The sequence below is a fragment of the Caretta caretta genome, chromosome 1 (assembly GCF_965140235.1).
Source record: "Caretta caretta isolate rCarCar2 chromosome 1, rCarCar1.hap1, whole genome shotgun sequence".
NCBI lineage: Eukaryota > Metazoa > Chordata > Testudines > Cheloniidae > Caretta > Caretta caretta.
In genome coordinates this window covers 329,110,377-329,123,475 of record NC_134206.1, presented here as the reverse complement: position 1 = coordinate 329,123,475, position 13,099 = coordinate 329,110,377, and the positions used below count along the sequence as shown (strand labels likewise).

The 13,099-nt window shown below is 45.8% G+C and overlaps 2 protein-coding genes across 3 annotated transcripts in view; one reads left to right on the top strand and one right to left on the bottom strand.

The window, feature by feature from the left end:
- The window catches only part of RELN (reelin), a 468,214-nt gene that overhangs the window by 425,902 nt on the left and 29,213 nt on the right, over nt 1-13,099 (bottom strand). The gene's annotated exons all lie outside the window — the stretch shown is intronic.
- Nucleotides 1,728-3,313, top strand: LOC125630453 (uncharacterized). Its single transcript, XM_048836413.2, has 2 exons — nt 1,728-2,183; nt 2,772-3,313. The coding sequence occupies exons 1-2, from the start codon at nt 1,778-1,780 to the stop codon at nt 3,311-3,313; spliced, it is 948 nt and encodes a 315-aa protein (XP_048692370.2). The 5' UTR covers nt 1,728-1,777.

Below are 13,099 nucleotides of genomic sequence, written 5' to 3'. Positions count from 1 at the left end.
TTCCCCTGGTCGGGGTTCCAGGGGTGTGTCTGTGCGGATTTGTTCTTGTGCTTTTTCAGGGAGTTTCTTGAGCAAATCGTGTAGTTTCTTTTGGTAGCCCTCAGTGGGATCAGAGGGTAATGGCTTGTAGAAAGTGGTGTTGGAGAGCTGCCTAGCAGCCTCTTGTTCATATTCCAACCTACTCATGATGACAACAGCACCTCCTTTGTCAGCCTTTTTGATTATGATGTCAGAGTTGTTTCTGAGGCTGTGGATGGCATTGTGTTCTGCACAGCTGAGGTTATGGGGCAAGTGATGCTGCTTTTCCACAATTTCAGCCGTGCACGTCAGCGAAACCACTCTATGTAGAAGTCCAGTCTGTTGTTTCAACCTTCAGGAGGAGTCCACCCAGAATCCTTCTTTTTGTAGTGTTGGTAGGAAGGTCTCTGTGGATTAGTATGTTGTTCAGAGGTGTGTTGGAAATATTCCTTGAGTCGGAGACGTCGAAAATAGACGTTGAAATCAGACGTCAAGAATTAGAGCATTCAAAAACCAGTTGGAGAACACTTCAATCTCTTTGGTCACTTGCTTACAGACCTAAAAGTTGCAATTCTCCAACAAAAAAACTTCAAAAACAGATTCCAACGAGAGACTGCTGAATTGGAATTAATTTGCAAACTGGATACAATTAACTTAGGCTTGAATAGAGACTGGGAGTGGATGGGTCATTACACAAAGTAAAACTATGTCCCCATGTTTATCTTCCCCCCGCCACCCTCCACTGTTCCTCAGACATTCTTGTCAACTGCTGGAAATGGCCCACCTTGGTTATCACTATAAAAGGTCTGCCCCCCCCCGCCCCCCTGCTCTCCTGCTGGTAATAGCTCACCTTAAGTGATCACTCTCGTTACAGTGTGTATGGTAACACCCATTGTTTCATGTTCTCTATGTATATAATTCTCCCCACTGTATTTTCCCCTGAATGCATCCGATGAAGTGAGCTGTAGCTCCCGAAAGCTTATGCTCAAATAAATTGGTTAGTCTCCAAGGTGCCACAAGTCCTCCTTTTCTTTTTAGTCTGGAGAGGAGAAGATTAGAGGAGGAGGGGGACATGATAACAGTCTTCAAGTAAGTAAAAGGTTATTGTAAAGAGGAGGGTGATAAATTGTTCTCCTTAACCACTGAGGACAGGACAAGAAGTTACAGGCTTAAATGGCAGCAAGGGTGGGTTAAGTTGGTCATTAGGAAAAACTTCCTAACTGTAAGCTCTGGTCTACACTAGGACTTTAGGTCGAATTTAGCAGCGTTAAATCAATGTAAACCTGCACCGGTCCACACAATGAAGCCCTTTATTTCGACTTAAAGGGCTCTTAAAATCGATTTCCTTACTCCACCCCTGACAAGTGGATTAGCGCTTAAATCGACGTTGCCGGCTCGAATTTGGGGTACTGTGGACACAATTCGATGGTATTGGCCTCCGGGAGCTATCCCAGAGTGCTCCATTATGACCGCTCTGGACAGCACTCTCAACTCAGATGCACTGGCCAGGTAGACAGGAAAAGAACCGCGAACTTTTGAATCTCATTTCCTGTTTGGCCAGCGTGGCAAGCTGCAGGTGACCATGCAGAGCTCATCAGCAGAGGTGACCATGATGGAGTCCCAGAATCGCAAAAGAGATCCAGCATGGACCGAACGGGAGGTACGGGATCTGATCGCTGTTTGGGGAGAGGAATCTGTGCTATCAGAACTCCGTTCTAGTTTTCGAAATGCCAAAACCTTTGTCAAAATCTCCCAGGGCATGAAGGACAGAGGCCATAACAGGGACCCGAAGCAGTGCCGCGTGAAACTGAAGGAGCTGAGGCAAGCCTACCAGAAAACCAGAGAGGCGAACAGCCGCTCTGGGTCAGAGCCCCAAACATGCCGCTTCTATGATGAGCTGCATGCCATTTTAGGGGGTTCAGCCACCACTACCCCAGCCGTGTTGTTTGACTCCTTCAATGGAGATGGAGGCAATACGGAAGCAGGTTTTGGGGACGAAGAAGATGATGAGGAGGAGGAGGTTGTAGATAGCTCACAGCAAGCAAGCGGAGAAACCGGTTTTCCCGACAGCCAGGAACTGTTTCTCACCCTGGACCTGGAGCCAGTACCCCCCGAACCCACCCAAGGCTGCCTCCTGGACCCAGCAGGCGGAGAAGGGACCTCTGGTGAGTGTACCTTTTAAAATACTATACATGGTTTAAAAGCAAGCATGTGAAAGGATTACTTTGCCCTGGCATTTGCGGTTCTCCTAGATGTAGTCCTAAAGCCTTTGCAAAAGGTTTCTGGGGAGGGCAGCCTTATTGCGTCCTTCATGGTAGGACACTTTACCACTCCAGGCCAGTAACACGTACTCGGGAATCATTGTAGAACAAAGCATTGCAGTGTATGTTTGCTGGCATTCAAACAACATCCGTTCTTTATCTCTCTGTGTTATCCTCAGGAGAGTGAGATATAATTCATGGTCACCTGGTTGAAATAGAGTGCTTTTCTTCAGGGGACACTCAGAGGAGCCCATTCCTGCTGGGCTGTTTGCCTGTGGCTAAACAGAAATGTTCCCCGCTGTTAGCCACAGGGAGGGGAGAAGGTTGAGGGGGTAGTCACGCGGTGGGAGGAGGCAAAATGCGACCTTGTAACGAAAGCACATGTGCTATGTATGTAATGTTAACAGCAAGGTTTACCCTGAAAGAGTGTAGCCACTGTTTTATAAAATGTGTCTTTTTAAATACCGCTGTCCCTTTTTTTTTCTCCACCAGCTGCATGTGTTTCAATGATCACAGGATCTTCTCCTTCCCAGAGGCTAGTGAAGCTTAGAAAGAAAAAAAAACGCACTCGCGATGACATGTTCTCCGAGCTCATGCTGTCCTCCCACACTGACAGAGCACAGACGAATGCGTGGAGGCAAATAATGTCAGAGTGCAGGAAAGCACAAAATGACCGGGAGGAGAGGTGGCGGGCTGAAGAGAGTAAGTGGCGGGCTGAAGAGAGTAAGTGGCGGGCTGAAGACAGGGCTGAAGCTCAAATGTGGCGGCAGCGTGATGAGAGGAGGCAGGATTCAATGCTGAGGCTGCTGCAGGACCAAACCAGTATGCTCCAGTGTATGGTTGAGCTGCAGCAAAGGCAGCTGGAGCACAGACTGCCACTGCAGCCCCTCTGTAACCAACCGCCCTCCTCCCCAAGTTCCATAGCCTCCACACCCAGACGCCCAAGAACGCGGTGGGGGGGCCTCCGGCCAACCAGCCACTCCACCACAGAGGATTGCCCCAAAAAAAGAAGGCTGTCATTCAATAAATTTTAAAGTTGTAAACTTTTAAAGTGCTGTGCTTAAAGTGCTGTGTGGCATTTTCCTTCCCTCCTCCACCACCCCTCCTGGGCTACCTTGGTAGTCATCCCCCTATTTGTGTGATGAATGAATAAAGAATGCATGAATGTGAAGCAACAATGACTTTATTGCCTCTGCAAGCGGTGATTGAAGGGAGGAGGGGCGGGTGGTTAGCTTACAGGGAAGTAGAGTGAACCAAGGGGCGGGGGGTTTCATCAAGGAGAAACAAACAGAACTTTCACACCGTAGCCTGGCCAGTCATGAAACTGGTTTTCAAAGCTTCTCTGATGCGTACCACGCCCTCCTGTGCTCTTCTAACCGCCCTGGTGTCTGGCTGCGCGTAACCAGCAGCCAGGCGATTTGCCTCAACCTCCCACCCCGCCATAAACGTCTCCCCCTTACTCTCACAGATATTGTGGAGCACACAGCAAGCAGTAATAACAGTGGGAATATTGGTTTCGCTGAGGTCTAACCGAGTCAGTAAACTGCGCCAGCGCGCCTTTAAACGTCCAAATGCACATTCTACCACCATTCTGAACTTGCTCAGCCTGTAGTTGAACAGCTCCTGACTACTGTCCAGGCTGCCTGTGTACGGCTTCATATGCCATGGCATTAAGGGGTAGGCTGGGTCCCCAAGGATACATATAGGCATTTCAACATCCCCAACAGTTATTTTCTGGTCTGGGAATAAAGTCCCTTCCTGCAGCTTTTGAAACAGACCAGAGTTCCTGAAGATGCGAGCATCATGCACCTTTCCCGGCCATCCCACGTTGATGTTGGTGAAACGTCCCTTGTGATCCACCAGAGCTTGCAGCACTATCGAAAAGTATCCCTTGCAGTTTATGTACTCGGCGGCTTGGTGCTCCGGTGCCAAGATAGGGATATGGGTTCCGTCTATAGCCCCACCACAGTTAGGGAATCCCATTGCAGCAAAGCCATCCACTATGACCTGCACATTTCCCAGGGTCACTACCCTTGATATCAGCAGATCTTTGATTGCGTGGGCTACTTGCATCACAGCAGCCCCCACAGTAGATTTGCCCACTCCAAATTGATTCCCAACTGACCGGTAGCTGTCTGGCGTTGCAAGCTTCCACAGGGCTATCGCCACTCGCTTCTCAACTGTGAGGGCTGCTCTCATCTTGGTATTCATGCGCCTCAGGGCAGGGGAAAGCAAGTCACAAAGTTCCATGAAAGTGCCCTTACGCATGCGAAAGTTTCGCAGCCACTGGGAATCGTCCCAGACCTGCAACACTATGCGGTCCCACCAGTCTGTGCTTGTTTCCCGAGCCCAGAATCGGCGTTCCACAGCATGAACCTGCCCCATTAGCACCATGATGCATGCATTGGCAGGGCCCATGCTTTCAGAGAAATCTGTGTCCATGTCCTGATCACTCACGTGACCGCGCTGACGTCGCCTCCTCGCCCGGTATCGCTTTGCCAGGTTCTGGTGCTGCATATACTGCTGGATAATGCGTGTGGTGTTTAATGTGCTCCTAATTGCCAAAGTGAGCTGAGCGGCCTCCATGCTTGCCTTGGTATGGCGTCCGCACAGAAAAAAGGCGCGGAACGATTGTCTGCCGTTGCTCTGACCGAGGGAGGGGCGACTGAGGACACGGCTTACAGGGTTGGCTTCAGGGAGCTAAAATCAACAAAGGGGGTGTCTTTACATCAAGGAGTATTTCAGGCAGGACTTCACGGAGGGTTCCAATAAGAAATGGTGCACCTAAGTTATCGTTGTTATTGGAACAAGGAGGTTAGCCTGGCCTCTGATTGATACATGGCTAGATTTACCTCGCTGCACCTTCTCTGTGAGTGACTGCAGTGTGACCTAGAGGAATGAGTCCCCTAGACAGGGGAGGAGGCAAATGAGTACAAAACAAATCTGGTCTATTTCTTGTTTTGACCCACTCCATCTATCTTTTACATCTTTGGCTGGCAGCAGACGGTGCAGAAGGACTGCATGCCATCCACATCTCATGGCTGCTCGGCAGAAGATGGTACAGTACGACTGCTAGCCATCCTCATCTCTTGCCTGCCTGGCAGAAGATGGTACAATACGACTACTAGCAATCCTCATCTCTTGCCTGCCTGGCAGAAGATCGTACAGTACGACTGCTAGCAGTCCGTATCGCCTGCCCGCTCACCATAAGACGGTTCAATAGGACTGACTGCAGGACTAAAGAGAATGACCTGGTCAAGTCACTCCAAATTTAGTCCCTGCGCCCATGTCTGCCCAGGCGCTCCCAGCCAACGTGGCCAGGAGCACCTCGGACATGACGATGACGGCTACCAGTCGTACTGTACCGTCTGCTACCACAAGGCAAGGGGTTGCTGCTACTGTGTAGCAATGCCGTACCGCGTCTGCCAGCACCCAGGAGACATAGGGTGACGGTTACCTGAGCGGGCTCCCTGCTTGCCATGGTATGGCATCTGCACAGGTAACTCAGGAAAAAAGGCGTGAAACGATTGTCTGCCCTTGCTTTCACGGAGGGAGGGAGGGAACGGGGGCCTGACGATATGTACCCAGAACCACCCGCGACAATGTTTTAGCCCCATCAGGCATTGGGATCTCAACCCAGAATTCCAATGGGCAGCGGAGACTGCGGGAACTGTGGGATAGCTACCCACAGTGCAACGCTCCGGAAGTCGACTCTAGCCTCGGTACTGTGGAAGTGCTCCGCCGAGTTAATGCACTTAATGCACTTAGAGCATTTTCTGTGGGGACACACACACTCGAATATATAAAACCGATTTCTAAAAAACCGACTTCTATAAATTCGACCTTATTCCGTAGTGTAGACATACCCTAGTGTAGTTAAACACTGGAATAAATTACCCAAGGAGGTTGTGGAATCTCTGTCATTGGAGGTTTTTAAGAACAGGGACACCTGCCAGGGATGGTCTAAATAATACTGAGTCCTGCCTCAGTGCCATCTATGATTTGTCCTTCATCAGATGCTGATGGTGCTTCAGTCACTGATTGGAATGCTAGGAGCCCCAGAAATTCCTCAACCGGGAAGGAACTTTTCCTGCTACTCCCATGTCACATTCCTCTTCCTGCCAAGTCATCAGTCCACCAGTGAAAGAAGAGGAGCACTCTCTGATGCCATGGATAAGGAAAGGTGGGGGAGTGCTCCCTATGCCTTTGGCAGAGGATGGGGACTTGTTCCTCCCTTTACTATAACCCCTCACTTTTAGTGAAATATTTCTGATTAAGAGAGTCTTTATTGTTTCGTTAAATCATTCAAATTCTAGGTGATATTACATAACCCAAATGGTTCCATACAAAGGGATTGCAGTGAAAGTAGAAGCAGAGTACATAGGCCAAATTGGTGAAATAAACATTTTCACAGATCTTTTTTAATTATCATTCAGTGTTCTGGACATCTATTATAGGCACTGCAATTCCTGGTACAGTAAGGCTAAGCCATGACTGTAGCCTATCTTGTTAGGGTAGGTTTGTCTCATTCTAAATTTTTTGTGCTTCATTTCTTTGTTTTTTAACCAGTAGTATAACTTACTTTAATTTAATTTTGACATTATAACAAAATCTCTACAGACTTGTGGTGACACGGTTTTGTTCCTTTTGACATTGTAATATTTCTAAAAGACTTGAATTTCAATGTACTATACATCTTTCTGCTATAATCTTGACGTTGTTAAAAAAAGACACCACAGACTTGCAATAATATAGTTATGAAACCACTGGGATGTAGAAAAACCCCATTTAAGTGAATGGAGAATTACTATCTTTACAAAAAAGATGAAAACTGACTACAGGGCATACTTTATAGTCATTTTCATGAAATGTCATGGCGGTGGAAAACTGGTTTTATACAGGGTAGGAAAGGGCTTTGGTTACAAATACTTTAATGGTAAATATTAGACAGGGACACTGAAAGATAACCAATTCGTTTTTGTAAACTGTCTAATAACTTGGGGTTTTTGAGTCCACAACATGAAACACATAGGGTCTGAATTTCCAAAGGTGCTGAGCACCCATATCCCCCATCAATTTCAACTGGAGTTCTGGGTGCTCAATACCTTTAAAAATCAGCCGTACGTGTCCAGAGTTGGACACTCAAAAATTGAGTCACCCGAGGCTGGCACAGAATTGAAAATTTGGGACAGAGAGCTTTTATGCTGTAGATAAGAGTGGACACTGTTCTGCCATTTTGTAGGCAATTTTTGTGCCCACCAAGGAGTGCTTTTTAGGTTAGACTATGTTCTGAGATGGAGAGAGTATCTTCTTTTGTGTTTGTACACTATCTAGCACAGGGGTGGGCAAAGTTTTTGGCCCGAGGGACACATCTGGGTGGGGAAATTGTATGCAGGGCCATGAATGTAGGGCTGGGGCAGGGGGTTGGGGTGCAGGATGGGGTGTGGGGTGCAGCAAGGGGGTCCGGGGTGCAGGAAGGGGCTCAGGGCAAGGGGTTGAGGTGCAGGAGGGGTGCGGGGTGCGGCAGGAGGCTTAGGGCAGGGGGTTGGGGGCTCAGGGCAGGGGGTTGGGGTGCAGGAGGGGTGCGACAGGGGCTCAAGGCAGGGGGTTACTCATAGAATATCAGAGTTGGAAGGGACCTCAGCAGGTCATCTAGTCCAACCCCCTGCTCAAAGCAGAACCAATCCTCAACTAAATCATCCCAGCCAGGGCTTTGTCAAGCCTGACCTTAAAAACCTCTAAGGAAAAAGATTCCACCACCTCCCTAGGTAACCCATTCCAGTGCTTCACCACCCCCTTAGTGAAAAAGTTTTCCCTAATATCCAACCTAAACCTCTCCCACTGCAAGTTGAGACCATTACTCCTCGTTCTGTCATCTGGTACCACTGAGAACAGTTAGGGGGCTCAGGGCAAGGGGTGCAGGAGGGGTTCAGTGACACTTACCTCGAGCGGCTCCAGGGTGGTAGAGGCACGTAGCTGGGCTAAGGCAGGCTCCCTCCCTGCCCTGGCCCCGCACCGCTCCCAGAAGTGGGCAGCATGTCCAGCAGTGGCTCCTGGGGGTGGGGTGGGGCAGGCAGCTCCGCCGTGCGCTGCCCTCGCCTGTGGGTACCACCCCCAGAGCTCCCATTGGCTGTGGTTCTCCATTCCCAGCCAATGGGAGCTGCGGGGGGCAATGCCTTTCAGCAAGGGCAGCACACGGAGCCCTCTGCCACCCCCTCCCCAAAGGACACAGTGCCGGCCACTTTCTGCTACGCCACAGGGCTGGCAATCCTGCGAGCCGGACTGAAAGCCCTAACAGGCCAGATCCAGCCTGCGGGCCATAGTTTGCCCTCCCCTGATCTAGCACAATCATATGGCAATCCTGACTTTAGGCACTGCTGCAATAAAAAAATGTTATTGAATAGATGTATTTATTTCTAGTTACCTTTTATTTCTCTGTTTTCTCTCTATTGTTGCATTTTGCCAGTCAGTCTATTTTTATTTAAGATAAGCTGACTGGGTCTTGGAAACTCTTACTGGGAAAAATCAATGTACAGCACCTTGAAGAGAAATTAAATGATGACTCTATGCAAGCCAAAATCCAGAGTGGGTAACTGAAAAGGCATAAAGCCATGAGCAAAGAAGGCTACAATCTTTTCACCCCAGGCAATCCCAACAAGGAGCCCACACAAGGACAAGTGTGGGGACAGGGAAAACTAAATGATCTGAATGGTAACTTTTAATATGTAACCATATTAGGCACATACATAAAATCATATTCTCCTGTTTGAGCATTCTCATCATTTTAAACCTGCTAAATGCATCCCAGAAGTGCCAAACAAAACAGCTTTGGAATACTAATTAGGGACAGATTTTCAAAAGGATGGTTTCATATTTATGTTCACAAATTGCAGCTGCAAAATTTGTGTCTGCAAAGTGAATTGTGGGCACATATCTGGATACTTGCACTTCTAATTTCTTGATTTGAGGAATAAAGCAGCTGGGTAAGCACTTTGATTTACACCTGCAATTAATTTTGCAGGCTCAGATTTTGTGGTTGCACTTTGTGCTCACAAAACCACCCTTTAAAAAAATATGCCTTCAGATATCTACACCACTTAGTATTAATACTTATGAAACTTCACATTTAATATTGCTTTTCAAATATTATCTGATTAATCCTCAAAACATCCCTGCAAGATGGGGTAACTGAGGCAGAGAGGTTAAACAATAGAGGTGGTCAGAACATTTTCAAATAAATGTATTTTCATCAAAACAAGCAGTTTAATCAAAGCTGAAATGTTTTGTGGAGATGTGTTGGTTTCCAAGAAGTTTTTGACATGAAGGTTTCTGAGTTCCAGGGCTCACTGGTCACTTCTGAACAGAGAGGGAGACCCAAATCGAAAACCTAACCACTTCAATCAGGAAATGGATGTTTCAGCACAATTCCGTTTCATGAAAACTTTCAAAAGGTTTTGATTTTGTTCCAATGTGGAACAAAAATACATTTTGAAACCTCAAAAGCTGTGGAAAAACAGAATTGTCATCCTCCAGACTGCTCTGTTTAATAGTTTGCCCAAGCCCTATGGAGGGAGGCAGTATCAGAGCCAGTATTAGAACTAACGAGCCTCTGGGTCACAGTCCTCTACTGCTAACCAACGCATCACTCTTCTCTCTATACAACTGAGTTTAAGTTAGTAAACTACTCACAGTCTGTAGCTACAAATAGCTTGGTTGGTGAGCATGGCTTTTTTAAAAAGTCTCCAAAGCGTCTATCTGAGCATTTTATGTGTTAGTCAAGCAAATGTTTCCCCTGCCATAAATTGATGACAATAGTAAATTTTAGAGGGTCTGGAGGTTTGATCACCCAGAAAGTTGATGTTGTTTGGTTTCATTTTTGGTTTTGATGAAATTGAATGTAGTGTGCTGCACAGATAACCACCTGTGTTAAAAGGACTGGAAGATCCTGTATGAATTTTGAGAGATACTCCAAGCATAAGCACAAGAGCCAAAAACTAATTTTAAAGCCATGTTTTTAGTCCAGTCTAGAGAAGACTGCCTGATCTCAGGACATCAATTGACCACTTTCCACACCAAGAACAAAGCAATGGAAAAGAAGAGTAAGATCACGAAGAGATGTTCAATATATGCAAACATAGAATGTGAACATGAAGACGGATTAATTTAACTTCCAACTCAAATAGTCATCACTATTATTTCCTGCCCTGGTACCTTATACTAAGGGAATTGGCAGACCTGGAGGAGGAGAACAGAAAAAAATGGAAAAAGATATAAAGATATTTAAAATATATTTGTAGACACATGCATAGAAATATAGATGATTTTACTTGATGAATCCTCATATCTACTGTTTCTATAATCTTTCTCAGTTTTATATTTTCTTCCTGTGGGTTCTGGGAAATATCTTTGATGTAAAATTGATAGTTATTGAACATAACTGTATAGGGTTCTCTCTATTAATAGGTGCTATATTAAATGAAAAAAAAATGTTACTTTAATGTAAAATTAAGGATACAAATTTAATTACAAATGCATGGAAATGCAATAGCTAAGGATATCCCATTGACATTAACTTGCCCACATACTGTATAACCAGTATATATTTAGTAGTGTAACCATCTAATAATTACAAACATATGGGAATCTTAACTTTAGCATTTACTGGCATTTTTTGTGTTTCAAGTGCTGATTCTATGAACTCTTACTCATGCATGTAATCCTTTTCACTCAAATAGTTACAGTGAAATCCAAAAGACTACTCAAGTAAAGATTCCTTGTGTGAGTAAATATCACAAACTCAGGCCCTAGACCTGTAAACTTAGCATTGCATTCATAGGTTTGTTTCTGTTCGTTTTGTTTTTGTATTTAATTTGTTTTTGCTTTTTTTTAAAGGAAATAGAAAAGAAGAAAGAAAAAATCAAAATCTTCCTCTCTTCTCAGCACCTCTTTTTCCAGACTCCCTTCCTTCTTTTCAACCCGATAGTCTTTTCCTAGTCCCTCCTCCTGACCATTAAGAGGCGTTAAGAGACACGCCCATTAGCCTGGCAAGGGGAAGCTGAGCAAGTCCCAACCAAGATAATCAGAACTCCGATACTGCTGCAACACTTCAAATTCACCAGACCACAGCTGTCCAGCAGGAAGCAGAAGTGATGTTCAGTCCCAGACAAACAGCTAAGCTGGTGAATGCCGAGAAGGAGACACTAAGCAACTGCAACCATATTGGAGAACCAACCATTATAGACACATAGGTGCATTGGAGAATCCTTTGTAGATTGCTAACACCTTTGTTATTGAGCATACTTTGGAAGGATTTTTAAAACACTTATTTTAAAAAAACAATTTGAATTTGGCAAAGCAACCAGTCCTCAATAAGAACAAGTCACAGGCCATGTTGGAGGTTTGCATAGCTATTTTTGAGCTATTGGCTCCAAATCGTCTAATCATTTTACTTGCCCAAGGAGCTGAGCTGTGTGCTGGGGGAATCTCCTTCAGTACTGGAGTGAAGAAGTTCTCCTTCCAGGTCATGGAGTGGAATTAGAGCTGCTACATCCAGCTTCAGAACTGGAATAGATTCAATGTTGTCTACACCACCTCATTACAGCAGCTAATGAATTTGCCAAGCAGTGCTCTCCCCTCCCCCACTGCCTACCCTCCCCCCTGCTTCCAAATAGTTTCTGCATGTGTGTAAATCTAATAGCATCATTGGCCTAATTTTTTTATTTTTGTCTTGGAAACCAGCAAGATATAAAGTATTTGTTCACTTGATACTGTGACAAAGCTCTGTCCTTGTCTCCGTGGGTCCCACATTTCCTGGCGGATTTTGCTAGCCTCAGAGGCTCACTGTGACCCTCCATGAAACCCTTCTCTCTCTAGAGACAAGGGTCACAGTCTACTGAGCCATTTTCATCATAAGCCAGCAAGGGAGGTGAGGAGAAGCTATCCTCCCTTGCACAGTATCTGTTGTCTCCCAGTCTCAGTGATTAATTGGGGGAGGGGGTGGGCGCAAAGTGGGGAGCCTGGGCCCACCCTCTACTCTGGGCTCCAGCCCAGGGACTCTAATAGTGTCAGCTATGGTAGTTGACCTTTTAGAAACATGACACGTACAATTCCCTGGGCTACTTCCCCACAGCAGCCCCCACTTCCTCAAGCTCCACTTCACCCTTACCTCAGGGCCTCCTTCCTTGTGCCTGATATGGTGTGTACTGCTCAGTCTCTCCAACAACACAACTTCCTCCCACAGCTCCTGACATCCACCCCCACCTGACTAACTGGGAGGGTTTTAACTAGTTTTAGCCAGTCCCTGATTGGCTTCAGGTGTCTCAATCAATCTAGCATTCTCCCTGCCTTCTGGAAAGTTCTTAATTGGCCCCAGGTGTCTTAATTGACCTGGAGCAACTACCATTTAACTTATCCTGGTACCAGGGATTTGTCTACCCTGGAGCTAATATAGCTATCTCCCACTACTTTTTTATAGCCATCTGGCCTTGCCCCGTCACAGAACATTTCATTTAACTCAGAGGATACTTGAGCATATTAACAACCATAGAAACAATATAATACTTTTCACTTTAATAGATCTTTTTCTAATCTGAAAACCTGAAAACACTTTACATGTTATGTAAGTCCTTACAACACTCACATGAGGTGGGTAAAGAATATATGAATGAATCATCTGACACTGAAATGCAAATACTAAGGTATAGTGTGGTAACTATTTTACAGTGCATATGACATTACATTACAGTTTAGGACAGGATGTGAAGAAGTCTATTCCAGTTTTTCTAAAATAAATAAATAAATAAATACAATTCCAACAAGAT

What these genes read in the sequence shown, in the direction of transcription:
- LOC125630453 (XM_048836413.2), top strand. Translation starts at nt 1,778, where the DNA reads ATGAAGGACAGAGGCCATAACAGGGACCCGAAGCAGTGCCGCGTGAAA. An exon ending in AGGCGGAGAAGGGACCTCTG is followed by an intron (nt 2,184 to 2,771) that starts GTGAGTGTACCT and finishes TTTCTCCACCAG; the next exon opens with CTGCATGTGTTTCAATGATC.